Raw genomic sequence first — 26,398 nt, 5'->3', positions numbered from 1 at the left:
GATGCAGCGACATACTGTTTTCACAGACAATGGTTTTCTGAAGTGTTCCTGAGCCCATGCAGTGATGTCCACTATAGAATTGTGTCTGTTTTTAATTCAGTGGGCCAAAGATCACGGCCATCCCATAATGGTTTTCGGCCTTGTCCCTTGCATACAGAGATTTCTTCGGATTCTTTGAATCTTTTAATGATATTATAGACTATAGATTATGAGATCCCCAAACTCTTTGCAATTTTATATTGAGAGACATTATTCCTAAATTGTTGCACTATTTGCCCGTGCAGTCATTCACAGAGTGGTGAAACCCTCCCCATCTTTAGTTCTGAAAGACTCAACCTGGGATGCTGTTTTTATACAGATTTTATTTCGATGCCCCTCTCCCAGCTTTTTTAAAACTTGTTTCTGGCATCATCTTCAAAGTGGGCATATATTTTTCAAGGAACAATACCTTTTTTTCAGTTTCAACATTTGATATGTTGTCTTTGTACTATGCTCTACTGAATACAGAGTTTAAATGATTTGCACATCTTCGTTTATTCTTTATATTTTACACAGTGTCCCAACTTTTTTGCAAACAGGGTTGAAATTTGAGTTCTACTGACCACTGTATTTTATTAGGTAGTTCATTTTTAAAGTGCTCCTGTTGAATCTTTCTCCTAATGAATGCAAAGATCCCCATCAAGTAATAAATCTGTATGCTAAGAAAATATATTACAGCTTCGTTGCTGTATAGCAAAAATACAGTATTAAGCTGGCACCACCTAACATTACAGTAGAGAACAACATGTCAACTTGGCTAAAAGACAAGTTAGATTCCCAAGCAGTAACTAGCAAGTTAACTAGTAATCTTTAAATCACTTCCTAAAGTTAATAACTTGGCTACCGAGGTCAACACATGCAGAAGATAATGTTGTTAAGTTCATTAAATGCTTTTATAAAATTAGAAAATAGCTACCTGGCAGATGTCCACACAACTACCTTAATCTCCCCCAAAAACGCCCAAAATACGTTTTACAATGTTTAGTCTCAGGCATCTTTCCTCACTGAGAGTTTGGGGCTCTTTCGCATTCACAACTCCAACTTTGTATGGAATTAGATGTGTTTCAATATTCGTAAATATATCAAGAAAATCTGTGCGCGTATATTCATTACAACTCACAAATACAAATTGAATTTGTAAATGTGAAAATAATGGGTGGGACTTATGAAAACATTATCTCTAAATATGTAAACGTTTCACAAATATAAATAACATGTGTGAATATGTAAAAACAGATTTCACAAATAAAACACAAATCTATAAAACATTTACAACTGTTGTTTAACATTTACATGTGTTGACTTACATTTACAAATCTTAAGTTTATTTAAGGATCTGATTAAAACATTTTTACACATTTTTGAGACATTTTCCTTCGGCCGACAAGTTCTCGTGTACATGGTTTCAGTCTGAGGGATCGCTTGGTGGGACTTATGGAATATCCGGACTGGAGCCTGGTATATAGGTAGCTTGGGCACGTTTTCCTGAAATGTGAGTATAACGTTTATTTGTATAACAATATTTGACTGTATCACCAATGGGTAATACAACGCCGAGCGTGTTTTCGACATCAGGCAACTAACTTAAGCACAGTTAGTTATCTCAGCCTACATCTGGTTGGCTACCTAGTCAGCTAGTAGGCTACTGGAGCTTAACTCAAGTAATGAAGGTATCTATAACCTAGGGTTGCCACCTGTCCCGTATAATACGGTATCGTCCCGTATTGAAAAATAAAATGCATTGTCCCTTACAGAATCAAAACGGGACGCAATTTTTTTCGTGTACACCCTACTTTAAGATTGGATTGACACGAAAAATAATAAAACCAAAAGAGTTTCAATGAAACATAGCGAAGAAGTATTTAATCAGAATGACAGACGAGTTGTCTGTCACTGAACGTCATCGTTGCCCTGGTTACGGAGACTCAGACGCACGGTAACATCAGCAGTGCGGTTCTCCTAGATACACAAGTTGTAAATAAAAGATACCATCTCCGCACGCACGAGCTTGTGAGTTCGTGTGAGAGAAATTTAACAAAAATAATCTTTGCATGCATGGCTTGCTGAGGCTATATACTCTTTTGTAGCTTAGTGATCACATCACTTAAAGCACAACTTCGATGGCATTTGCAGATAAAGGCAAGAGAGCTAGCCTACATTCCCAATAGCAGATTAAGGCAAGAGATGGGATGGGAGACTATTCCAGAGCATGGGAGCAGCAACAGACAAAACTAAGCTACCCTATCCTTCCTGGAGCGTGGGTTCTTGCTTCTTCCAAATATACCAAATAGTTTATAAAGACCAAACATCTTGCCCATGTCTATGATCTGAAGTTTTAATCCTTAATATAATTGATGCATTTGTTCTTTACTCTTCTTTACTCTATTTCCATTACATTAATGTTCACAGTAGCAGAGTACATTATGTATAAAATAATTGGTGCATAGAAATTCACCAGAATGAAGCATCTGACACTCTCATTGGGGAGAACCCCCAGAACCCGCTTCATTAGTGTCCCCCGGGTTTGGGGCTGCTGGCAAGGTGTCCCTTATTTGTCCACATTGAAGGGGGCAACCCTAATTAAACCCCATGGCGTGACTGACTAGATAACAATATGTTGTTGACTTGCACAGCTGCATTTGGTTCATTCAGTATGAGTCTTGCACATCTAGCTAGTGTTAGTGGTTATACAATTGTGCTCAGTGGTTTGCATAACCTGGCAGAAATTGTGCAATTTTAGCATTGATTTTGAAAATATGACTGATCATGCTTAAAAAAGTTTCTTTTATTTAAGGATAGTGATCATATGAAGCCATTTATTATCATAGTTGTCTGGCTCCTTTTTAAATCATAATGATAACAGAAATCATCCAAATGGCCCTGATCAAAAGTTGACATACCCTTGAATGTTTGGCCTTGTTACAGACACAAAAGGTGACACACAGGTTAAAATGGAAATTAAAGGTTAATTTCCCACACCTGATGCTTTTTAAATTGCAATTAGTGTCAGTCCTGGAGTGGCCACTCTGGGGAGATCTCAAAGGTGCGGTTCATACAAGACAAATAAAGACTTTGCGTGACCTGGAGGCATTTTGCCAAGACAAATGGGCAGCTATACCGCCTGCAAGAATTCAGGGCTTCATAGACAACTTTTATAAAAGACTGCACGCTATCATTGATGCTAAAGGGAGCAATACACAATATTAAGAACTAAGGGTATGCAGACTTTTGAACAGGAGTCATTCCATTTTGTTCTTTATTACCATGTTTTGTTTTATGATGCCATTCTGTTATAACCTACAGTTGAATATGAATCCCATAAGAAATAAAATAAATGCCTGCTCACTCATGATTTCTTTAAAAATGGTACATTTATTACCAATTCTTCAAGGGTATGCAAACTGTAATTGCTCATTGACAGTAGTGAATGGAGGATGACATCAGGCATTCTCAAAGCAAAGTTTATATTTTTGGATACATTTCTTTAGGAAACATTATTTCTCACAACAGTGAATCTAATGACAATAAAATGTATACCATTATATTTATTGTAACAAGGATACTCCAGTATGTAATTACTAATTTGCATTCATGGGGATTTAATAAATAGAGTATTTTGTACAATCATACTGACAATATTAATAACTATACAGTATACTTTTTGTTATGGTCTCCTCTCTGAGAAATAATCCTTCGTTTCTGATGACTTAGGGACATATTAATTAGAAGATCAATGACGGGCCATCATTTGGTAGTGGTGGCAAAGAGGATGGTCGTTAAAACACGTTGCTGAAAAAAGCAGGACGGAGAAGCAGGGTAATGTCACATGATTGATGGATCTTTTTTGTGCAATTAAGTAACAGTATCAAATCAATGGTAAGAACACTGATATTTCAGGTACTGTGGAAGTCAGCAGAGATTACTAAAGTATAGTTCATGCATTTAGTATCTTTAAGACTTTTATTATTAGGGAATGTCATTCTAAAAAGACTGCAAAGGAACTGAAGAGTGCATGTTCACCTATTTCCTTGAGGTTTGGTGTGAGGGACATTGAAGGACATTGTGATGGGACATTGACACAAGCTACAGTAGGAGGGAAACAAAGAGAAATACAAACACATTATATTAATGGTTACTCTTGATAAAAATATCCAATATTCCAGTTTGTTTTAAACTTAAAGCATCATGGGAACCCTTCTTAAATAACCTGTGAGAGCCAGAAGTGCACTGAGTGTTCTGCAGTAGATAAATTCTATCTCTGATTGGATGTGTGATGAAAGGTTGAAAAGTGGCGACATATACTTGCCAAATAAAGAGTACATTCACTTTTAACAAACAAAAGATGTAGGTGGACCATGATGTTGGTGTACTATCACTCTGTACTTACACACATTCTAAGGACTAACACATGCATACAGTTCTCCGTTTTATAACCACTAACGTTAACTAGATGTGCAAGACTCATACTGAATGAACCGAATGCAGCTGTGCACGTCAACATCATACCCATATCTAGTCAGTTGCATCGTCGGGTTAGTTACCTTCATTACTTCAGTTAAGCTACAGTAGCCTACTAGCTGACTAGCTAGCCAACCAGATGTAGGCTGACATAACTAACTGTGCTTAAGTTAGTTGCCTGAAGTCGAAAACACGCTCGGCGTTATATTACCCATTGGTGATGCAGTCAAATATTGTTATACAAATAAACGTTATACTCACATTTCAGGAAAAACGTGTTCTACCTATAGACTCCAATCTACCAGGCTCCAGTCCGGATAATCCATATATCCCACCAAGCGAGCCCTCTGACTGAAACCACGCACACGAGAACTTGTCGACCGAAGGGAAATGTGTCTAAAAAATTGTCAATATAAAATTCTGATCCTTAAATAAACTTAAGGTTTGTAAGTTTGTAAATGTAAGTCAACACTTGTATATGTTAAACAACAGTTGTAAATGTTTTACAGATTTGTGTTTTATTTGTGAAATATGTTTTTACATATTCACACATTTTATTTATATTTGTGAACCATTATTAAATTTTTACAGATAATGTTTTTATTTACAAAATATTTTTTTCACATTTACAAATTCAATTTTTATTTGTGAGTTGTGATGAATATACGCAAGGTTTTTCTAGATATATTTACGAATATTGAGATACATCTAAGTCCATATTTGGCGCTAACAACGACAGGTGGAAAGTAAACTGCTTTAAAGTTGTTTACAGGAGGCTTTCAAATAGAGTATATAGCTGTATTTCTCAGCATTTTAACCAAAACTCTACAGTATTTTAATGTTGAAATACCATAACAGTCTTACAGTGATATACATACAGCACAACTCAAAAGTCAGGACACACCTACTAATTTTGTAATTTTTACTATTTTCTGCATTGCAGAATAATAATGAAAAGATCTTACCCCGTGGTTGAGGGAATGCAGAGTGTGCAAAGCTGTAATCAATGGGGGCTACTTAGAAGAATCTACAACATAAATGTGTTTTGACCTGTTTAACAATTTTCTGGCTGCTATGTGATACCATGTGTTATTTAATTGTTTTGATGTCTTCATTATAATTCTACAATACATTTCCAATGCAAAAATCGGCAATCTCAAAAATGATCAACTATATATAGTTGAGTTGATGTGGGTACATTATTTTAAACTGACGGTATATAGTTTTGTTTCAGAGACATAAGTTGGCATGTTACATATTAAATAATCCATTCACACAAACAAAAGTGATAATAATTTGGACAAAACCATGGTCATAACCTATAAAAAGGCCACCCAATCAAAAGTAGTACCGAACGCCTTTTCGTTTTTACCGCCTAATTACACCCTAGTTGTCATTGATTAAACGCGACGCTGCTCTTTTGACATTGGAGTTCATATACTGCCACGATCAGATGATAAACTCGTCCCTGTGCAGTTTGCTGTGATTGGACCAGACTGGAATGGCGAGGGTTGTTTGTATACAAACGCCCATCGACTTGCTTTGTCCCAGACCAGTCACTAGCTTTTTCGCTTTTGACAGTGTGGTGGTAGGAAAATGTTGCATCTCCGGTTGATGCCGCCATTGAACTCTGTTTTTGTCAGTCGTATGAGGTAAATTTCCACTTGGTTACAAACGCACCCGGATAAAAAAAAAAAAACGTGACCACGCCTCTTCACTAACTACGTGCTTTCTGACATGCGTGTTTCAAGTCCACACTCCCAACCTCCAGTTTCTCGGTCACATCTTTAGCGGTGGTCTGGAAAACGAAACGTTAACTATAAACACAGAAATATTAACCAATGGATTGTATGATTAGTTAACTAGTTGCTATCTCCGTCCTGAGGGTCACTTTTCCGGTTCTCATCGCTATAGTGACGAAGCAGGGCACAGCAGCAGCATACATCTCATTCAGTGTAATAACCATGGCAGCCCAGGATTTTAATATTTTGCTGGCGACAGATTCATACAAGGTGGGTGTCATGATGATTCAATCATTGCCCCTCTAAATTAACTAGCTAGGTATTTCATTTCAACTGTTCAAATATCAGGTGGTCATTATCAGAAACTGTCTACAAATCGTTTGGTAGCTAAGTGTTGTGAATGGACAGTACATCGTTATATTGGCAGATGTTTTATGTTGACAATTATTTGTATCATTTGTTTTTGTCCAATGCCATGTCGTACGGTATAGCATAGAAGTCTCTGCTACAATGCAGGCGACATTCACGTGAGGGGGAGGGGCCCTTATTTCAAGAACTAGCCTGAGAGGCCGTAAACGAAACCGAAATGAAACGTCTATAGCTAGTTAGGTAATGACGTTGGGGTTATCCACGGCTGGTGCGCCGCCCTCCTATTTCTAATTTAAAAAACGCCTACTAACTTTTAATGGTTACTAACGTTAGCTGGCAATTACATTCCTGACAAATTCATGTTGCAGGCAGCGTATGCTAATATCACGACCACAACAGAGGTCAAAAAGGACCAAGAACAAAATGGTCTTTCTTGTCATAGATATTGCCAGACAAATCGTAGCCTAGTACGTAGAAAGAGAAAAAGGAAAACAAGCCACCCGCGCTCTCATTCCCTTTAAATGTATTAAAGGGCACATATGTTACATTTTTATAGTACTATGAGCATAAATGACCAGAAGACACATCTGCACGAAATGCTTTAAATACATGTTTTATATATATATTTCCGACAAAATGGAACTTCTGAGTGCCTGAGATTCCCTGTTTGAACTTTTCAGCCGGTTGTAGTCTACTCTTACTCACTCCAGACGCTCCCAGTACTACCGCCCCCTCCCTCCAACCACCTTGGACTAGCTAGTAATATTCCCGTAAGGGAAGAGGAGACAGGTCATTATTGTTTAATTAAAATTTTGTAAAGATTAGAGGCAGGATTCTACACAGGGTTCCATTAATATTATCCAAACAGAATTATTCAAAACGACTTTGATTTACACATTCAGAAACTTTTATTGTTGTGATGGGGCTGGCTGCTAGTTTTACAAAACATGCGAAAGAGAATGCAAAATCTTAAAAGCAAGTAAATTGAACCAAAATATATAATTGCAATTAATCAGTCTTTTGTTGTTAATGGTGATTAATCACCATTTTAGCATTTATTTAGATTTGTCCTTAAACAATGTTCTGTTTAAAAAGCAGTGCATTTTGTTTTATTAGAAACTGTAGACCAGGGGTTTCCAAACCATTCCACAGAGGGCAGAGGTTTTCTCTCTCACTTTGCACTTGATTAACTAATTAGGTTACTAATTGGTTAGTTTCTTCCCTCATCTGGTTGTTTAGGTGTGAACTGTGAACCAATTTGTAGGAAGAAAAAAAACAGCAGACATTCGACTCTCTGTGGAACTGTTTGGACACCCCTGCTGTAGACATGGCTTGACTTGAAATTCAATAACTGCAGTAGCTGTCTAAATCGGTTCATTAGATCAGTGTGTCAACAGCTGTAACATTTCTCCCCTCAAATTACCACAATAACAGCCGGCATCTATTTGTGGCCTTTGTAAATCTGTATAGAAGTTTGCTGGTCTCTGATCCCATACTTACACCATCTCCAGGCATTTGATCCAACACTGAATCACACCTAAGCTTTTAGGTATTGTTCTTTGTTGTTTAGGATAAGGATTTTATCGAAATCAAAGGCCTTAAAGTCTTAAATCGTCTTATTTTGTCTTTTTAAAGGCCTTAAAGTTTTTAATGAAAATGGATGTATGCCATTTGTTTTAGAAATATAGCTAGCAAGTAGCTGGCATTTCATTTTGGTCGATAGAAAAAGCTGTTTAAGCTTCAGCCCTCCCCTGGTCAGTCGTCAGCCCTCCCCTGGTCAGTCGTCAGCCCTCCCCTGGTCAGTCGTCAGTACTCCCCTTGTGTATTGAACAATAAAACTGACCGAGTCAGACGTTCACAACTCTTTTTACTTAGGCAAAGGCTCAGTGTGTGATTTTTATGTGTTTATCATTACAATCAAAAATCAACTACCACATTAATTATTTTAGACCTACCATGTGTCCAAATATCTGTTACAAACATGTCTTTATTATGTTATTGTCTTGGTCTATTTTTCTTTGTGAACGTAACACTAACAGCGTATGCCGAGGTTGGGTAGAACCCTGCTGCCAGTCATTCAAATGAAAGAAACAACCGTTCAATTGAACGATAAAACTGACCGAGTCAGTGGTTCACAAGTCTTTTTAGTCAGGCAAAGGCAGCGGCTCCATGCTTGTTTTCATCTTTTTTTCATGGCATCAGTAATCAACTAACTATATTAATTATTATAGTATGCATTCAATTATCAGTGATAAACATGTCTTTATGATGTTCCTGCCTTAATCTATTTTTCTCTGCGAATGCACATAGAATTTGATCGGAGAACTGAGCTGGAGGATTGGGTATGAAGCAAGTGATCATGTTTTAGTTATCCGCTGTCAAATGTTCAAATGAACGATACAATTGTCACAAAGAGTCACTAGAAAAAGGACTTGAGTCCTGAGTCACTAAAAATATTTGTTCAAAACGAACGGTTTGTTTGCGAACTGCACATCACTATGTGAACTGGGGGTTACCTGTTCACAAACTACCCGTCTGATTCTGCGGATCTGAATCTACAACGTGTGTATAGTCTGCAGTGTTATAATTATGCATGTATAGGAAAATGATCGGCATATCGTAACTCTGCGGTTCACGTGTGCGTATTAAACCGTAGGGGGCGTACCGAACAGTTTGATAACATACCTTGTACCATTGCATCCCTAGTGTGCATTAACAGCTGTGCGAGTGTAATAAAAATTATGCATGGAGGACCCATCTCAATAAAAAAGCAGGCCTACTAGCGCTTAGCTTTTCATATAAATACAGAAAATATCCCTCTTGCTTTGTATTACATGAACTACAAAGAGGCTAAACTTCCAGACACTCCTTGTGGTCTGCAAAACGAATAGTTACAAAACAGGTTTACGCCTGTAGCTGTCGGCAATGTTGCCATGGCCGTGTTTTTTTTTCTGTAAATTGGGTTACTTTGAAAACATTTTGCGAGTAAACATTTATTGTTTGCGATTGTCAGGATTTTTGGCTAATTATAAAAAAAACTAACAGACAGCTATTGTGTGTGTGTGGGTGGGTGGATACGGGGAGAGCGTGCGTGCAGAGCATGAGCAGTCATGATAATTAGTGTAATACTTAGAGAACAACAAAAAAAACATTAGGCTAGCTCTAGTTTGTACCATTTGTTGACTTGCTATTCAGAACAACATACACATAGCCAGATTTAGATGTGAATATTTTGGACCTTTCGAATAATAAGACTTTTGCTTTTAACATCAGGAGAAAACTACTCTGGATGTGGATGAGAAGCTGGTACTGTAGAATAACTAAGCTCAGTCCACACACACAACATTAATAACTTTGCTTGTATGCCTAAACCTAACCCAGCCCTAACCAGTAATGACTTAGCCTGAAAGCAACCCCAGTTCTAACACTATGCACAATTATTTCCCCCCTAAACTTAAAATAGCATTTGGCCTGGTCAGGACTTGTGGGGACCTATTATTTAGGTTTTACTATTGTTGATAGACATTGACTTCACACACACTTATATTTACATTGTAATTATGGAGACACCTATTGGACACACTGGTAAACTCTGTTGTGTGTAAAAACAAATTGGACTAGTTTTCAGCTAATATACATCATGTCAAATTTTAGCCACCAGGAAATCCCCACTGCAGTTGTTCCATTGACAAAAGAAGTCAGTCTGATTAAAAAAATTACATCATAATAATTTGGAGACTGAAGAAATAAATGCATGCTTACTGACCCAATAAATACAGTGGGAACAGTTTCTGCAGTTATTATGAGGACAAAAACATTACATGTTCACTTGGCTTTTCATAAAATGTTTTTAGTACAATAGGAATTAGAAAAATACATTATTGGTTGCTTGCACATTTGACCTTGTAGAGGGAATAAAAGTTTTGTACATTGCAAGACTTCCACAGATGCTTACAAAGCAGACTCGACAGAGTCATTGTTTCACAAGTCAATTGGAGAAGGAAACAAGATTCTAGCCAAAGTCTTGTCTGAAACTGTCATTGCTGCAACCTTGTGAAAGACAATTCATTTTCATTAAAGACAATTTTGTATCTATTTGATTTGATGGCCTTTTGCTGTTGTGCACGACACAACCCTCTAAAAAAAGAAATCTACCATTTAAAGCATATTAGCGGGCCAGTAATAACATTTTACAACATTAATTTTCCAGTGTATTTTTTTTTGTTTATGAAAGACTGAGCGGGCAAATAGTGCAACACTTTAAGAATAACGTTTCTCTATGTACAATTGCAAGAAGTTTGGGAATCTTGTCATCTATGGTACATAATATAATTGAAAGATTCAGAGAATCCGGAGAAGTCTCTGTATGCAAGGGACCAGGCCGAAAACCAATATTGGGTGGCCGTGATCTTCAGGCCTTCAGGCAGCGCTGCATTAAAAACAGACAATTCTGTAGTGGAATTCGCTGCGTGGGCTCAGGAACGCTTTTGAAAACCACTGTCTGTGAAAAGTGTGTCGCTGCATCCATACACCATCTACACCATCCTTGCAAGATTTAAAACATCTTCACATCACTGTCGCATTGTACTAGGAAAAAGTGTCATATTATTTGTTCAAGGTCAGAAATGTGCAAAATGTGAAAAAGGAACGATTTATACATTGATTTGACACTACGAATTGACATTGTCTTCAGAAATGATGTCGCTTTGAATTACACCACTTTGACTGTAAAAATGATCTGCAAGCTTATTTCGCAGGACCTTTAAACATGAATTCTACCTTTCTCCTCACGCCGTCTTTACTGACACCATGTTGTATGAACAAAATCCTCTGCTTTCTGGATTGCATGTCTTTTCTCCTGACTCCCCTACAGCATGTCGCCTCGCTGTGGTTGATGGTGTTGTAATCCGTCTTCCACAGATCACACACTACAAACAGTACCCTCCCAACGTCAACAAGGTCTACTCCTACTTTGAGTGCCGCCGTAAGAAGGGGGGCACTCAGTTAAACGAGGTGGTGTTCTTTGGCCTTCAGTACCTCTTGAAGAAGTATCTTTCAGGTGGGTTCACCTTGTCTTCAATCCCGAGAAAGGGCACTAACGGGAACTATTGAGGGCTAGTCAGGGCTTAGGAGGTGTCCTCAGCCCAGCGTGTGTTTGATGTCTTTGCTGTGTCACGCTGGCATGGGTTCTGTTTACTACCAGCATCGTCCTTTGAGTCGCATGATGTGCGTGGATGACCCACTAAGTCAATATGGTGAAGGATGTGCAAAAGATTTTACAAAAGCAGACCGCAGATTTAATTCATCCAACTTTAATGGTTTTATTTGCGAATGCAACTAAATGGCCACTTCCATGCAGCATAATCTAGATAACTTGGTTTCCTAAGAGATTGCCATTAAACAATATCAACTCGCCTAATTCGCTAGTCAGGATTGGTTGTATCCAACCCCATATATGCTCTCATACAGTATGTGTGGATTGGGTGACCTCTTACCTAAAAAATCAACCAGAGAGGATCCCTAAGGGCAAAGACTACTGAGGCACTCCTGCATGCTCCACCACGATCACAGTCTGTGTATCTCTTGCACTTGATCAACCAATGACAACAAATGTTGCCTAGCTGAAAAGGAATTTTAGCCAGTGCTAGAGAGATAAATATGTGCTTATGAGTTTTTATTAAATGTCTTTGAGATAAAGGAGGATCTTTTGTGTGTGTGTGTGTGTGTGTGTGTGTGTGTGTGTGTGTGTGTGTGTGTGTGTGTGTGTGTGTGTTTTAATTCAGATTAATTAATGACTTTGTCCTATTGTCTACCCTATTCAGGAAGGGTTATCACAGAGGAGAAGATTCAGGAAGCGAAAATATTTTACCAGATGCACTTTAAACAAACTGTGTTTGATGAGGAAGGCTGGAGGAAAGTGATGGAGGTAAGTGGGATGCCTTTCAGTCAGATTAGACACTCCAGGCTCTTATTTTAGCTTTTCAATATATAATATAGTTTTTCTATTGGGTGTATTCTGAACGTTAAGGCTATTGACTGTAAGATGTTCACACAGTTGAGGTTGATTGTAGATTTGTGTGCTGTTCCATCAGAGGTATGATGGCCGTCTTCCAATCCGAATCAAAGCGGTTCCAGAGGGAAAGATTATTCCCAGGGGAAACGTCCTCTTCACAGTGGAAAACACAGACCCAGATTTCTTTTGGCTTACCAACTATATTGAGGTAATTTGATTTCCCTCTGTTAGTTTCCAGTTCATCGTAATCTTTTTGTACTTATTCTCTCAAATTCAATACATTAATATAATGATGTGTGTATTTTTAAAACCTGTGAGTCAGCCTGCCCACGTCTACACTGACCTACACACACTAGCTGTAAGTGATTACTTTCTGTAACACATTACCCATCAACTAATTACAAATGTTGTACATAATTTAGCATGTTGTCATCAAATCATTGTTGAGATAGGACTGACAAGCTTGTAACATTTGTGTTGAATATTGTTTATTGGGACAACCTGTATTTGTTTGGCTCTAAATGGTTGGTGTACACTTAAGGTACCTCTTCAGCAAAGCTTCTTTGTTGAGGGAACAATGTTTGAGGACCATTAGTGAAATGTTTTATCCTCATTGTTCTTCGGCATTGGGTATACAGTGTTTCCCCTGTATACATTTAACAGCTTGACCATTAAAACCTAACACTGTCCACTTAATTTTAGGTTGACACCTCATTAAGTGGACAGTGTTAATTTCCCTTTAATGGCTTACCACATTTTGCTTCTGGACAAATCCTTCAAAACAGATTTACTGCTTGATACAATTTAGCAATTAACATCCTATCTCTGTGGAATGTAGAAAATGCTGAGCAGGCCCAGTTGACCTAGATCAAGATGTGACTTTTCTAAGATGGTTCATTATTGGGGCTCTGTTGGCATTAGCTTCAATTAAAAATACTGCTCAATGGGCAAGTGTTCCAAAAGGAAGAGTGACTAAAGTTACATTTGCATTTAGATCTATGGGACAGATCATTAAATAGGGTCAGAAATTGTGGTCCAAAAGCGCACGTTTTATGACCAAGATGCATGTGAGTGAATGTGAAGTGTAAGGAAGAGCAACAGAAGAGCAGAAGACCACGTCTTTCCCGGGTTACTGAGAACTACACAGAGAAGGATGTCATAGTAGGTCTGCAGTGCATAAACTCCTCATTACCAACACAAATGTACATTTGGGAGTTTAGTGGTGCAAGAACCGCTGGCACTGGTCTACAGAGATGTGACAAACAAGATGACTCATCCTTGACCGTATTCTGGTGACGAGGAGTCACAGGGTGGTTTGATGAGTGTGTGTTTGTTGTGAATCATATGTTTTGGCTTTCGCAGTCAACAGATTGTAACCCAATTGAACACCTTTTGGAGATTTTGGATCGTTACACAGTGGGAATGTCTTTGGAAGGACAGGTGTTCCATCACTCCGATAGAGTTCCAGATACATGTACAGTCTATGCCTAGCTGCATTGAAGCTGTTTTAGCGGCTCGTGGTGGCCCAACACCTTACTGAGACACTATGTTTTTATGTTTTTTCCTTTAATTTCTCACCCGTCTCTGTCTTCAACAAACTCAACTTCTCCAGTCAAAAAGTTGTTTTGACTGTGTGTTTCTGTTCTCCACAGACCATGCTGGTCCAGATGTGGTATCCCATTACAGTGGCTTCCATCTCCAGGGAATTTAAGAAGATCTTAGCCAAGCACCTGAAGGCAACATCAGGCAATCTGGAAGGCCTGGACTTCAAACTTCATGACTTTGGCTACAGAGGGGTCTCCTCGCAAGAGGTAAGACACATTTCATACCCAGCCAGGGATGGCCATCACTCTGGTTTCTTTTTGTCTTCTTGGGAATAGTTGCTTTAGTATTATTTATTTCAGTTATTTGCTGGACTACTGCTATGTTGCCTTGCACCATTATTATTTTTAGAACATTTTAAGCTACAGTACTTAGCTAAGAGACATGCATTAATCTATTGATTTTCTTTAGTGTAGCATTATCTTTTTTTAAACACTAGAGTTTTTTTCATCAAGGGTTTTAATTACCTTTCTGACAGTTTACGTAGAATATGTGAAAGTAGTCCCAGAAAATGGTGCCTCCAGAAAGTATTCAGACCCCTTCATCTTCTCAATATGTTGTTGTATGTCTGAGGATCTATGATGGCATCAGGTTAAACATTCTCTGGTCTGATGAGACCACAATCAAACTGTTGGGCCTGAATGCCAAGCACCAAAAAAACCTGGTACTGCTTATCACCTGGCTAAATACCTCCCTACAGTGAAGCATTGTGATGGAAGCATCCTGCTTTGGGAATGCTTTTCATTGGCAGGGACTTGGAGACTGGTCAGGATTGAGGAAAGAATGATCAAGGTAAAATACATAGAGGTCCTTGAAGACCCAGAGCACACAGGACATCAGGCTGGTTGCAGATTTATCCTTCAGCACAACAACCCTAAGCACGCAGGCAAGATAACGCAGGAGTGGGTTTGGGAAAAGACAATGTCCTTGAGTGGCCCACTCAAAGCTCAGACTTGAACCGCATTGAACATACCCAATGGAAACCCGAAGATCACAGTTCACTGGCGCTCCGCATCCAATCTGACAGAGCTTGAAAGGCTCTACAAGGAAGAATGGGAGTAACTCTACAAATCCAAGTGTGCAAAGCTGGTAGAAAAATACCCATGAATACTCCATGCTCTGATCGCAACCAAAGACGTTTCTACAAAGTAGTAAATAAATGGCCTAAATAACTATGTACATTAGATATTTCAGTTTTATATATTTTCAATAAATTGACACACATTTTGAAAACGGTGTATTTGCTTTGTCATTATTGGAATATTGTGTGTAGATTGATTAGTTATTAGTATTCAGGCATCTGAATAATTTTCAGAGGCACAGGATAATTAGGATAATAGTTTTCCCAGCTAAGTGATTTCAGTAGCCTTTTCAATTTATATCTGTTTCCTTTGGCTAGTCATCAACTGTTGGTGATTAAAATGTTATTGCATGAGCACAAGGTGGACACACAAATTCCAATGCAGATAACATGTCAAAATGGGAATGGTCATTGTTTGCTAGCTGTTGTTTACTACATTTGAAATTCCATCCAAAAAAATATTTCACTTTTTAACCCAGAATGAACCAAATATTTTCTTGTTGGCTCCTTCCAGTTTCTGGTCCGGACCTGTAGACTGCCTACATGTCCTATGGGAGCACTAAACTCTAAAGGCTATTACTGGATGAAAGGCTGAGTCAATCCTTAAAGCACTCAAGAAATCCGTTTATAAAAAGAGATCAGCCTTGACCTTGTGTTACACATTGTAGTGAGCAACATTGGCTTTGAAATACTTTGGCTTGGGAAGCCGCTAAGTAATTTCATAGGTTGTTATTACTTTGTCTCACCTTTTTTACATTACCTTAGATTGTAGTACTATATCCCAGTGATTCTTCCTCTGCTTAGTCCTGGGGACCTCCATCCATTCCATGTATTTTAACTATTCCTTAACTAGCACACACAATTTAAGCTACTCACCAAGGCTTTGGTTAGTAATTCAGGTGTGCTAGTGTAGGGCTACAACAAAATTATTAGTATTGAAACATCTGGGGATCCCAGAAGAGAAGTTTGAGAACTATAGTATATATTATGTCTGCAAAATAAATCTAGTCATTGAGAGAAAATAACTAGGTCTGAATGCTAGTTGCCACACCTAACGAGGCATATTCTCTATGTAGAAAACCTCTTTTACACTTTTATTCATGCCATTACTATAATGTTGTGACTGGGCATCTGGTTGCAATATTGACAACAGAAATGGCATTTCAATAAATCAATAACTAAGGAAAAGCTCTGCTTATCTTTCTACCACTCCCTAGTGATTAATCCTGAAAAATGGAAGAGCAATTTAGCAGCCAAATGGAAGTGCAATTTAACAACATTTAATGACGTGTTTGTACCACTAGAAATGGAGATGTTGCCTATTTTTGATGTATGCCTATGAAGTGGTTTCCGCTGACTGGTCAAGAAAATAATTGCCTGTAATTACCTTATTTTCCTATAAGATTACTTTGCGACATCAGTGAAAATCACATTTGTTTTAGCCCTGTAGCCTAACATTCCCTGAACATTGCAGCTTGGCCCATTTTTTTTTTTTGAATGGTGTGGCTGTTTCTTATTTCAGGATTTCTTATTCTGGTGAATTGTCACCTTTTAGACCTCCCGCTAATCAAACAACAGGTGATAACTTGCAAATGTAAACCTCTTAAATCATGTGCCATTCTAAGATTATACAGTAAGGCACAATGGATTTGAAATGAAACAACCGAGATGCAATTCAAGTGCAGACTTTCAGCTTTAATTCAAGGGGCTGAACAAAAATATCATATGAAACATTTAGCAATTGCAACCATTTTCACACAGTCCTCTTATTTCAGGGGCTCAAATGTATTTGGACAAATTAACACAATCATAAATAAAATGTTCATTTTTAATACTTTGTCGAGTATCCTTTGCAGGCAATGACTGCTTGAAGTCTGGAACGCATGACCCAACAAATGCTGGGTTTCCTCCTTTTATGATGCTTTGCCAGGCCTTTACTGCAGCTGTCTTCGTTTGTTGTTTGTTCGTGGGTCTTTCTGCCTTAAGTTTGGTTTTCAGCAAGTGAAATGCATGCTCGATCGGGTTGAGATTAGGTGATTGACTAGGCCATTACAGAATATTCCACTTCTTTGCCTTAAACTCCTGGGTTGCTTTTACAGAATGTTTTGGGTCATTGTCCATCTGTAAAGTGAAGCGACGTCCAATCAACTTTGCTGAATCTGAGCAGACTATCCTTATAAACTTAAGAATTCATCCGGCTGTTTCTGTCTTTTGTCACATCATCAATAAACACTAGTGACCCAGTGCCATTGGAAGCCATGCATGCCCATGCCATCACACTGCCTCCATCATGTTTTGCAGATGATGTGGTATGCTTCGGATTATGAACCAAGCCTTCATACTTTTTTCTTCCCATCATTCTGGTACAGGTTGATCTTAGTTTCATCTCCAAAGAATGCGGTTCCAGAACTGGGCTGGCTTTTTTAGATGTTTTTTGGCACAGTCTAATCTTGCCCCTCTATTCTTGAGGCTTATGAATGGTTTGCACCTTGTGGTGAACCCTCTGTATTTTCTCTCGTGAAGTCTTCTCTTTATGGTAGACTTTGATAATGATATGCCTACCTCCTGGGGAGTGTTCTTCACTTGGCTGGTGAAGAACTGGTGATGTTGTGAAGGCGTTTTTGTTCACCATGGAAAGGATCCTACAATCATCCACCACTGCTGTCTTCCATGGACGTCCAGGCCTTTTTGTGTTGCAGACCTCACTAGTGCATTCTTTTTGTAAGCAGAGCCGGCCTAGAAGAGCAAATGTCTCTTACTGACTGAGTGAGAGTGGGTGGGTGAGTGAATGACTGTCTAACCCTTGTTAAATAGTGTAGTGGTTAGAGGCACGAACTACAGGATAACAGGTTTTGCGCTCGACTCCCAGTCAAAACACATTATGCCTCTGGATTTGTTCAGGATAGACAAAAGCTTTGCTAGCTACAACCTTCAGTAGATACAAAATAGGAAGCCTAAAATAAAACAGTTCTGGTGGATATTAGGATTTGTTAAGGATTGACAAACTTTGCTGACTACACGATTCTCTAGTCTTTTCACTTGACGAAAAAGTCTGTTATCATCACCTATATTGATACAGTAGTTTTTGTATCGATGTCATTCACAAATGGCTAATAAGTTATTAAAACGGCCAGCAGCAAAAGCAATACAGTTCATAGATGCTGCTTTTGGTGGTTGTAATCTTATACCAATAAGAAACATTACTCAGTTTAACACAATGGTTAATGGTGTCTAATGAAATACTCAAACTTGGTGTGATGTTAATGTGTGACAAAATTATATAATATCAAGAGGCTATACTGACACCTAGCAAAGACACAGCCTTTCATGTGGGCGACCTGGGTGGGGATCTTGGGAGGGCAACAACGTTCTGAACTAGGCTTGCTGGGTTTTTCATTTTCTCAGAAAATACCAAACTCCTAATGTTCATGCTATCTCTCTGAGTGATTGAATTTTTTTTGCAGCCTAAGGATGGCCTGTTTCACTTGCATTGAGAGCTTCTTTGACCACATGATGTGGGTTCACAGCAACAGCTTCCAAATGCGAATGCCACACCTGGAATCAACTCCAGACCTCTTATCTGCTTCATTGATGAAGAAATAATGAAGGAATACCCCTCACCTGTCCATGAAACAGCTTTGGTGTCAATTGTCTGATTAACTTTTGTCCTTTGAAAAAGAGTGGGCTACATATTAAAGGGCTGTAATTCCTAAACACTTCCTCCAATTTGGATGTGAATTAGGACTGTTACAATATCAGATTTTCACTACGCAATTACCGTGAATTATTTTGGCCACGATAACGATATACCTGCGGTATCTAGACAAAATTTGAGGTAAAAAAACATGAAACACTTTGTTTAATGTTTGTTTTTTTTTCTCTTTTTTGGCAACTGAATTACACTCAAAATATATGACTGTATGGAGGTGGAGAGAGTCTGTAACTATAACTCTACAAATAAATAAACAAAAGCGTACAAAAAGAACAATTACACTTAATGGATAGTGAAAAGGCAACCAGATGAACTGCTAAACAAAAGATCATAAGACCGAGAGGAGAACACCGAGAGGAGAAAAACACAAAACATTTTCACCTAGTGAATAGGCTATGAAAAGTCGTTAATTCAAACGCTAGTGTATTGGTCCAGACTCGTAGTTTAGGCACATGCATTGTTTGTCCATGAATAACCAAGAAGAGTTTTTGGAGAAATACAACATCCTTTTTTCCATGTAAATAGGCTACTAAAACAGCGCGTCTTTGCGGATCTCTCCTGGGGATTCTAGTGAGGCTAACGAGTTTCAACGCCAGTGCATAGATCCAGTCTCCTTGTTTAAGCACATGCATCGTTTGTCTATAAGTGACATGAATAAAGTATTGAAAATACTCCCCCCGGAAGAGCTGGAGGAAGTGTCTAGGGAGAGTGATGTCTGGGCATCTCTGCTTAGACAGCTGCCCCCGTGACCCGGCCCCGGATAAGCGGAAGATGATGATTAGGGCAATGCCGAGTGTCGGCTGGAGTGGTGTTAAGCATGCCACCACTGGACTCTAGAGCAGTGAAAACGTGTTCTCTGGAGTGATGAATCACGCTTCACTATCTGGCAGTCTGACTGATGAATGTGGCTGTGGCAGATGCCAGGAGAACGCTACCTACCAGAATGCATAGTGGCTACTGTAAAGTTTGGTGTAGGAGGGAAAATGGTCTGGGGCTGTGTTTCAGGGTTTGGGCTAAGCCCCTTAGTCCCAATGAAGGGTCATCTTAATGCAACAGGATACAAAGACATTTCAGACAATTGGGTGCTTCCAACTTTGTGGCAACTGTTTGGGGAAGGCCCTTTCCTGTCCCAGTATGACTGTGCCCCTGTGCACAAAGCGGGGTCCATAAAGACATGGTTAAGCGAGGTTGGTGTGGAGGAACTTGTGTTGCCTGCACAGAGCCCTGACCTCAACCCCACTGAACACCTCACGGATGAATTGGAATGGCAATACTGTCCCAGGCCTTCAGTGGCTGACCTCAGAAATGCTCTTTTGGCTGAATGGGCACAAATTCCCACAGAGACACAAATATTGTGGAAAGCCTTCTTAGTAGAGTGGTGTTTGTTCTATTGCATTCATTTCTATTCATTAGTAATCTGGACCTTCAAGGTTATCTAAACTTGGGATTTATAATAAAATTACTTTTCACTGTACCCTTTATTACTTTACATTATTAAAAGGTATGCACACATTTCTGCAATAATTTAATAGTGCATGCATCAGCTTGAATTAGGACCATTTGATCCTGATGTCCCCTCGGAACATGTTGTGTTGAAGGTGTAGCCTAGACCAGGATCACTGATCAGTCCATTTGCTGAACCTGCACATGACTCTATCTGCCAGGGGTTACTGTAATGAGGTACAAGCCCACTGTTATTTTTTTTAGTTGTTGCAAGAATTACATCTATATAAGGTTGGCATAATAGAAGTTGTTTTATGGCTTATGTCCCTCATAGTGATGACCACTTCCGGTTTTCGGACACCGATTAAGCCTAGTCCTGGACTAAGGCAGTCAAGCTCAATGGAGTTCTTGCACACTGAGTTGAAAGCAGGACTCACCGGTAAAGAGCACCCTTCTCCAGTGTGGCAGTGGCCATAGAAGCTGAGCATTTGCCTGAGTTTGATCACAACGCACCCGATTCTCCAAGGTGAATTTCAACCAGCGAATTTGAAACATGCTTCCGACATTCAAATAGAAGGAACAGTACTTAACTGTACCTAACTTTCCTGACTGGGTCTGCCACAGGCCTTCTGCTCCTACGTCTGACTCCTAGTCTCCGACCCAGACAGAAAGTTAAGTGCAGTTGGGTTAAGTGCAGACTTGACCACCACAGTATGCAAATGGTGAGCTGGGATTCACATCTATTATTTAGTGTCCTTCTTTCCTTCCTCCTGATCTTCCTCCTCCTCTGTGTGTAGTTACCAGAGGGCGTGAATGTGTGACTGCTGGGTCTGGGTGTGAGACTGTGGAAACTGAGCACTGTTTCGGTGTGTTTGTCTCCCAGTCTGCGGCCTTAGGCGGGGCAGCCCACCTGGTGAATTTCTGCAGCACAGACACAGTCCCAGGGCTTCTGATGGCCCAGCAATACTACGGGTGTCCCATGGCAGGCTTCTCTATACCTGCAGCCGAGCACAGGTAAGAACCACACAGCCATAAACACAGCTGGGTGAAAACAAGGACACGTTCCCTTAGACCTGTAGCTTTGCGCATTATGTCTGGTAGCACGATCATCTCCTGGGGGCGGAGCAGGGAGAAGGAGGCCTTTGAGCGTCTGCTGGACCAGTTTCCCACAGGCCCGGTGTCAGTGGTCAGTGACAGCTATGACATCTTCAAGGCTTGTAAGCACATCTGGGGGGACAAGCTGAAGGAGCGAGTAATGGAGAGGAGCGAAGAATCCTGCCTGGTCATCCGGCCTGACTCAGGAGACCCTGCAGAGACCCTCATTGAGGTAAGGAACACATGTGCCCCTGTCATTGGGGTTCCAGGTCGTGCGAGTGTGATTTCACTGCAGCTGTCACAGGTCTGGGTGCTGGGACACACAGTTAATTTACAGGTTGCATCCAAGCTCATCCGTACTGACTCGGGTCTGGGTCTAGTGCTTAACTTTGTTTTTCACTCCCCAGGTGATAAAGATCTTAGAGGAATGCTTCGGTTGTTCCCTAAACTCTCAAGGATTCAAGGTGCTGCCATCTTACCTGCGTATCATCCAGGGTGATGGCATTGATCTCAACTCGGTGGATGATGTAAGAAAATAACCTACACACAATAACCTCCCATAAACGCCACTCTGGTTATAAACTGGTTGTCCGTACCACGTTGTTTAACCCCTTTCTCTCCGTGTAGATCTTGGAGAAGCTGCGTGATGAGGGCTGGAGTTCTGAGAATGTGTTCTTTGGCTGTGGGAGTGCCCTCCTTCAGAAGCTCAACAGGGACACACTCAACTGTGCCTTCAAATGTAGCTACGTGGAGACCAATGGGAAGGGGGTATGCTCTTCACTTTGACTTGCTTTTATTTACTTGCATGTGGATCAAAGACATTTACAGCTAAAACAAGATGCCCTACAAGCTGTTGCTCCCAATTGGAGGCTCATGAATTGAAGTGTGCAGAACCTTCACTAGGAGATGGGCAGAACCAAGCGCTAGATCAACATTGCATGGTCAATATCGATGAGGCACATTCCATAATTTTCTGTTGGAATGCGTGTATATTATCCTAATATTGGTGGACTTGAGACATCTGGTCAGACTGCTAAATATTCATTTTCTGTGGGAGTTTATGTACAAACAAATGATTATGGGAGCCTTTGAATGGGTTGGTTTTCCAAGTGGAATGGGACCACTAGGGATTTTTACTGATGCGTTTGTCTGGTGGGTTTGGTTTTTTCTAGATGGATGTGTACAAGCAGCCTGTGACCGACCCATCCAAGGGTTCAAAAAGAGGTCGCCTGTCACTCAGGAGAAACTCTGACGGCTTCATTGAGACGGTGGAGCGAGGAGTGGGAAAGCCAGAGGAGGTTAGGGGACAGTGGTTCACCTGGGGCAAAGAGCATACATGCTCACTATCCTCAGTCGCTCAAGTATAGATTTGGTAACCCTTGTGTGTCTTTCCGATGTCTCGCTATCATTGTGTTGTACTGACCCTGTAGTGTGTCTCTCAGGATATGCTGGTGACGGTGTTTGAGAACGGCTCCATAATGCAGGAGTACACTCTGGAGGAGATCCGGAAGAATGCTCGTCTCCAGGACGATGATGTCATCTCCTTCCAGCACAACCAGGACGAGCCCAAGGGCCTTGAGCTCCACCAGAAACACATCATGAACGGGGTACACTGAACAACAAGACACCTCGCTGATTCAAGCAATGCACCGACTCCACCTAGACTGTAGGCAAGTCACGTATTGTAGTGGGTGTAACTCGTTAACAACCGGCCTACCACTGTACACCGTTATATTGTCAGGGCACACAAGAACAGTGTTATTGGAGCTGCACCAGAAGCACACCTCGGTACGATGCAGTGATTTTTCTGCGCACTAGATGCACATAGTTCATTGAGTGATGTGGTCATCAGTCTGCATGCAGTTCCTCTTTTGAAACACTCATTTCTGACCAATGGCTGACCTGCTGTCTCTCTTAGACCACGGGGCTTTGTTTTACCTTTGTCTTTCAAGAGAAGTTTATATGCGTCACCTTCTGTTCTCCGGCGCCTGATGATCTATCATGTCATAGTGACATCATCAGTACCAGTGACGTGAGCTACATGATGAGACAAAGGATGCCATATTTAGCTTTATTTCCTATAAAAATATACTTTTTCTTATATCACAGATTGTTCCAATGAATACCATTAACTGTCTTGATTGTCTGCTGGTCTGTTTCTGTTTTTGGAGAACGTTTTGTGTTTCTTTTGCCAATTTTATGAAATTAATTTCAAATCAAATTTTTCTCTATTCTGGCAAAATTGCACTAATTGAAAGTATTTCATTGCCATCTCAATAATGTCCCAAACGTGTTTTTTGTCTAATTTCCAATACAAGTCAGTATCAGGCCCTGCAGTCGAGACTGGTGATGGAGTCTAGGATGGTTCCTAGTTTTTAACATGATGACGGCAACGAAGATGACTATTTCAGGCAATTTTCCTTAGAGGTGCTCAATGTCCTTAAGTCACCTAGACTGAGACTGGGTTTAAAGTCAAGTTCCTTTGCCATGCAAGCGTCTTGCTGCTGAGTTGGTTGTCTCATCTCCCGTCGGTTAACTACGTTCTTCAACAGGCTTTGAAGAGCTAACATTTTTAGTCTCTTATGTTAAGCGTCAACATTTTATTACTCAACTGATTCTGCTTCACATGAAAATGCTGCACTTTGGGGCAGAATACTAATCATCTTGTGAGAATGTCACTGCGACTGATGTGTATGTGTTATGCACACTTTTAACTATTTATGCACATTTTTTACACTAATATTAGTGTGCTGTTTATATTGAAGATTTGCTTCCATATTGTCTCCAGACCTGACTATGACTTTAATGCCTTTGCAGTCACAGTCATTTGAGGCTTTATTTTTTCTATTTGAATCCCCAACTTGCAACGTTAGTGTGAAGTACTTTTGTGAATCATTTTAATTGGAATGCCGATAATTGTCTGATTTAGATGCTGGTCTGCTAGTCTGGACTGGTTGAGGCACAGGTTAATTAAGACCATGCTAATTAAGACTATGCTTTCAGATCTCTGCCCCATGTTAAATTATTTTGAGCAAATACATATTTTTGTGTTCAAAATAATTGGGCAAAAGGCACTTGACCCTACCTCTTTTTTTTCTATAATGATATTGTACAAGTAGATTAGGTACTAATGATATATATATATATTATTATTATTCTTATGTAAATACCTTTTTGAAAATAGTCTACCTTTAGTGAATTAATTGTTCTCCATTTAGTTTTTGATTTTTACAAAAGTAATACTTTGTATTTCAAAAATAAATATGGTCTTGACTGATAACGTATTTGTATTTCTTCTGCCTTATCATTAAAAAAACGATGTAACAAAAGTTAACTGATGTTACTGATGTTTGGTCTGTAAGGTTTCTATGCTGTGAATACTGCCAAATCAAGTACACTAATTATTCACCTTGTGACCTACCGGCCTGGTGTTATGATGCTAGTAAAACGTGTATATCTTTATTTACAGTCAACTCTTGAAGTATTGGTACCCTTCATGAAATTGAGGAAGGTTTTATACCAAAGAAAAAAACTATCATTGTCATATTTTGGGCTTAAACACAAGAGGGAACCGCATACTATTTCAACACAACAATATCTCAAAAACAATACAATATCTCAAAATTAATGGCACCACTACAATCAAGATTTCAATATGGACTGGAAAATGCCACAGAGGCTTTTCCTCTGACATGGTTGGTGTATGCTTTTGTGGGATCTTGGACCAATCCTCCATGCAGTACATTTCAAGGCCTTAATACATTTTGAGTTGCTGCTTGTGGACGGCCCTTTTCCATTCAGACCACTGATTTTCAATTGGATTCAAGTCCCGAGACTGAGATGGCCATTGTAAAACATTCATGTTGGTCTCATCTCACCATAACACACGATTGCAAAGAGTGAGACTCGTAGGTCTGGAACTGTGTTCCCTGTACAGGGAAGACAACCACATCAAACAAATCCCCTGGATTGTGCCACCAGCACAAATAGGTTATAAGAGGTATCTTAATATTTCCCGTTTTTTACATTTATGTAGAATGTGCGTTTCAATTGTTCTTTTCCAAAAGTGTTTGTTCCTATAATATAGTCCAGTAGTAATATGAGTTTCAGTCTCTTTCACTGACATTCTAATCCTTTTCATTTCAAAAGACACATAACATGGAATGGGCTGTAAAGTAAAAAGGCTACACCCTGGCTAATCCAATGAAGTTTAGGTCCCAGAAAATCTATATAACAGCATAACAATTGGCACATTTGTAAAGTTGTCATGCTGCAAAAAATATGGTATAGCGCCATATTCACCAAATCTTTGTCTGCCTGTAGCGGCCCCTATAGGTAAATGGTGAAATTGCATTTACCTCTATTTACTTTTTGGGTCATGTGTTTGATGTTTATGGCCCTAAAGTAGATTCAAATATTTGTATGAGTTTTTCCTCTATCAGCACAATAAGTATGAAAAATTATCAGAAATAACAGAAAAAGAAAATCACTATGAAAGTAGTATTTTATATAGTGTCATATTTAAAACATTAATTTGGCAGAATTCTGGAGGATTCAAGATTTTACTGCAGACAGCTGATGTTAACAATTATTTTTTTTACCACTCCCCAGCTGATGCTGACAATTTATTTTAGTCGAGCTAGCAACAAATACAAAAGAGAACCTTATGCCATTACACTACTTGTAAGGCCCTGTAATGTGTCACTAAAGAAAAGTAACATATAGTAGTATTGTAGTGAAAAAACACCAAAATGTGTGTTAAAAGCAGGAAAAATGGGCAAGCGTAAAGATCTGAGCGACTGAGAAGTCTCCAAAACTGCAGCCCTTGTGCGGTGTTCCCGGTC

At 39.5% G+C, this 26,398-nt stretch overlaps 1 protein-coding gene and 1 long non-coding RNA gene across 2 annotated transcripts; one reads left to right on the top strand and one right to left on the bottom strand.

Annotated features, from left to right (window-relative positions):
- Positions 1 to 3,441: 3,441 nt before the first annotated feature.
- Positions 3,442 to 4,914, bottom strand: LOC105017247. Its single transcript, XR_828511.4, has 3 exons — positions 4,759 to 4,914; positions 4,060 to 4,122; positions 3,442 to 3,828 (listed from the first exon to the last, which is right to left on the bottom strand). It is a non-coding gene; the product is annotated as an uncharacterized LOC105017247 (long non-coding RNA).
- Positions 4,915 to 6,236: 1,322 nt separating this feature from the next.
- On the top strand, positions 6,237 to 24,750 carry nampt2 (nicotinamide phosphoribosyltransferase 2). The gene is made up of 11 exons (XM_010881670.3): positions 6,237 to 6,509; positions 11,529 to 11,667; positions 12,431 to 12,534; positions 12,701 to 12,829; positions 14,274 to 14,432; positions 21,343 to 21,473; positions 21,561 to 21,786; positions 21,962 to 22,081; positions 22,182 to 22,322; positions 22,727 to 22,852; positions 22,997 to 24,750. Exons 1-11 carry the CDS (start codon positions 6,462 to 6,464, stop codon positions 23,168 to 23,170), a joined length of 1,497 nt encoding a protein of 498 aa, XP_010879972.1. The 5' UTR covers positions 6,237 to 6,461; the 3' UTR covers positions 23,171 to 24,750.
- Positions 24,751 to 26,398: the final 1,648 nt, after the last annotated feature.

This window comes from Esox lucius, chromosome 17, assembly GCF_011004845.1.
Source record: "Esox lucius isolate fEsoLuc1 chromosome 17, fEsoLuc1.pri, whole genome shotgun sequence".
In the NCBI taxonomy this organism is placed as follows: Eukaryota; Metazoa; Chordata; class Actinopteri; order Esociformes; family Esocidae; genus Esox; species Esox lucius.
Note: the sequence above shows the minus strand (reverse complement) of the source record. Positions and strands in the feature narration are given on the sequence as shown.

Coding starts and splice junctions, on each gene's coding strand:
- nampt2 (XM_010881670.3), top strand. CDS start 6,462: ATGGCAGCCCAGGATTTTAATATTTTGCTGGCGACAGATTCATACAAG. Junction 14,433..21,342: donor GAGGGGTCTCCTCGCAAGAG/GTAAGACACATT, acceptor TTTGTCTCCCAG/TCTGCGGCCTTAGGCGGGGC. Junction 21,474..21,560: donor ATACCTGCAGCCGAGCACAG/GTAAGAACCACA, acceptor TATGTCTGGTAG/CACGATCATCTCCTGGGGGC.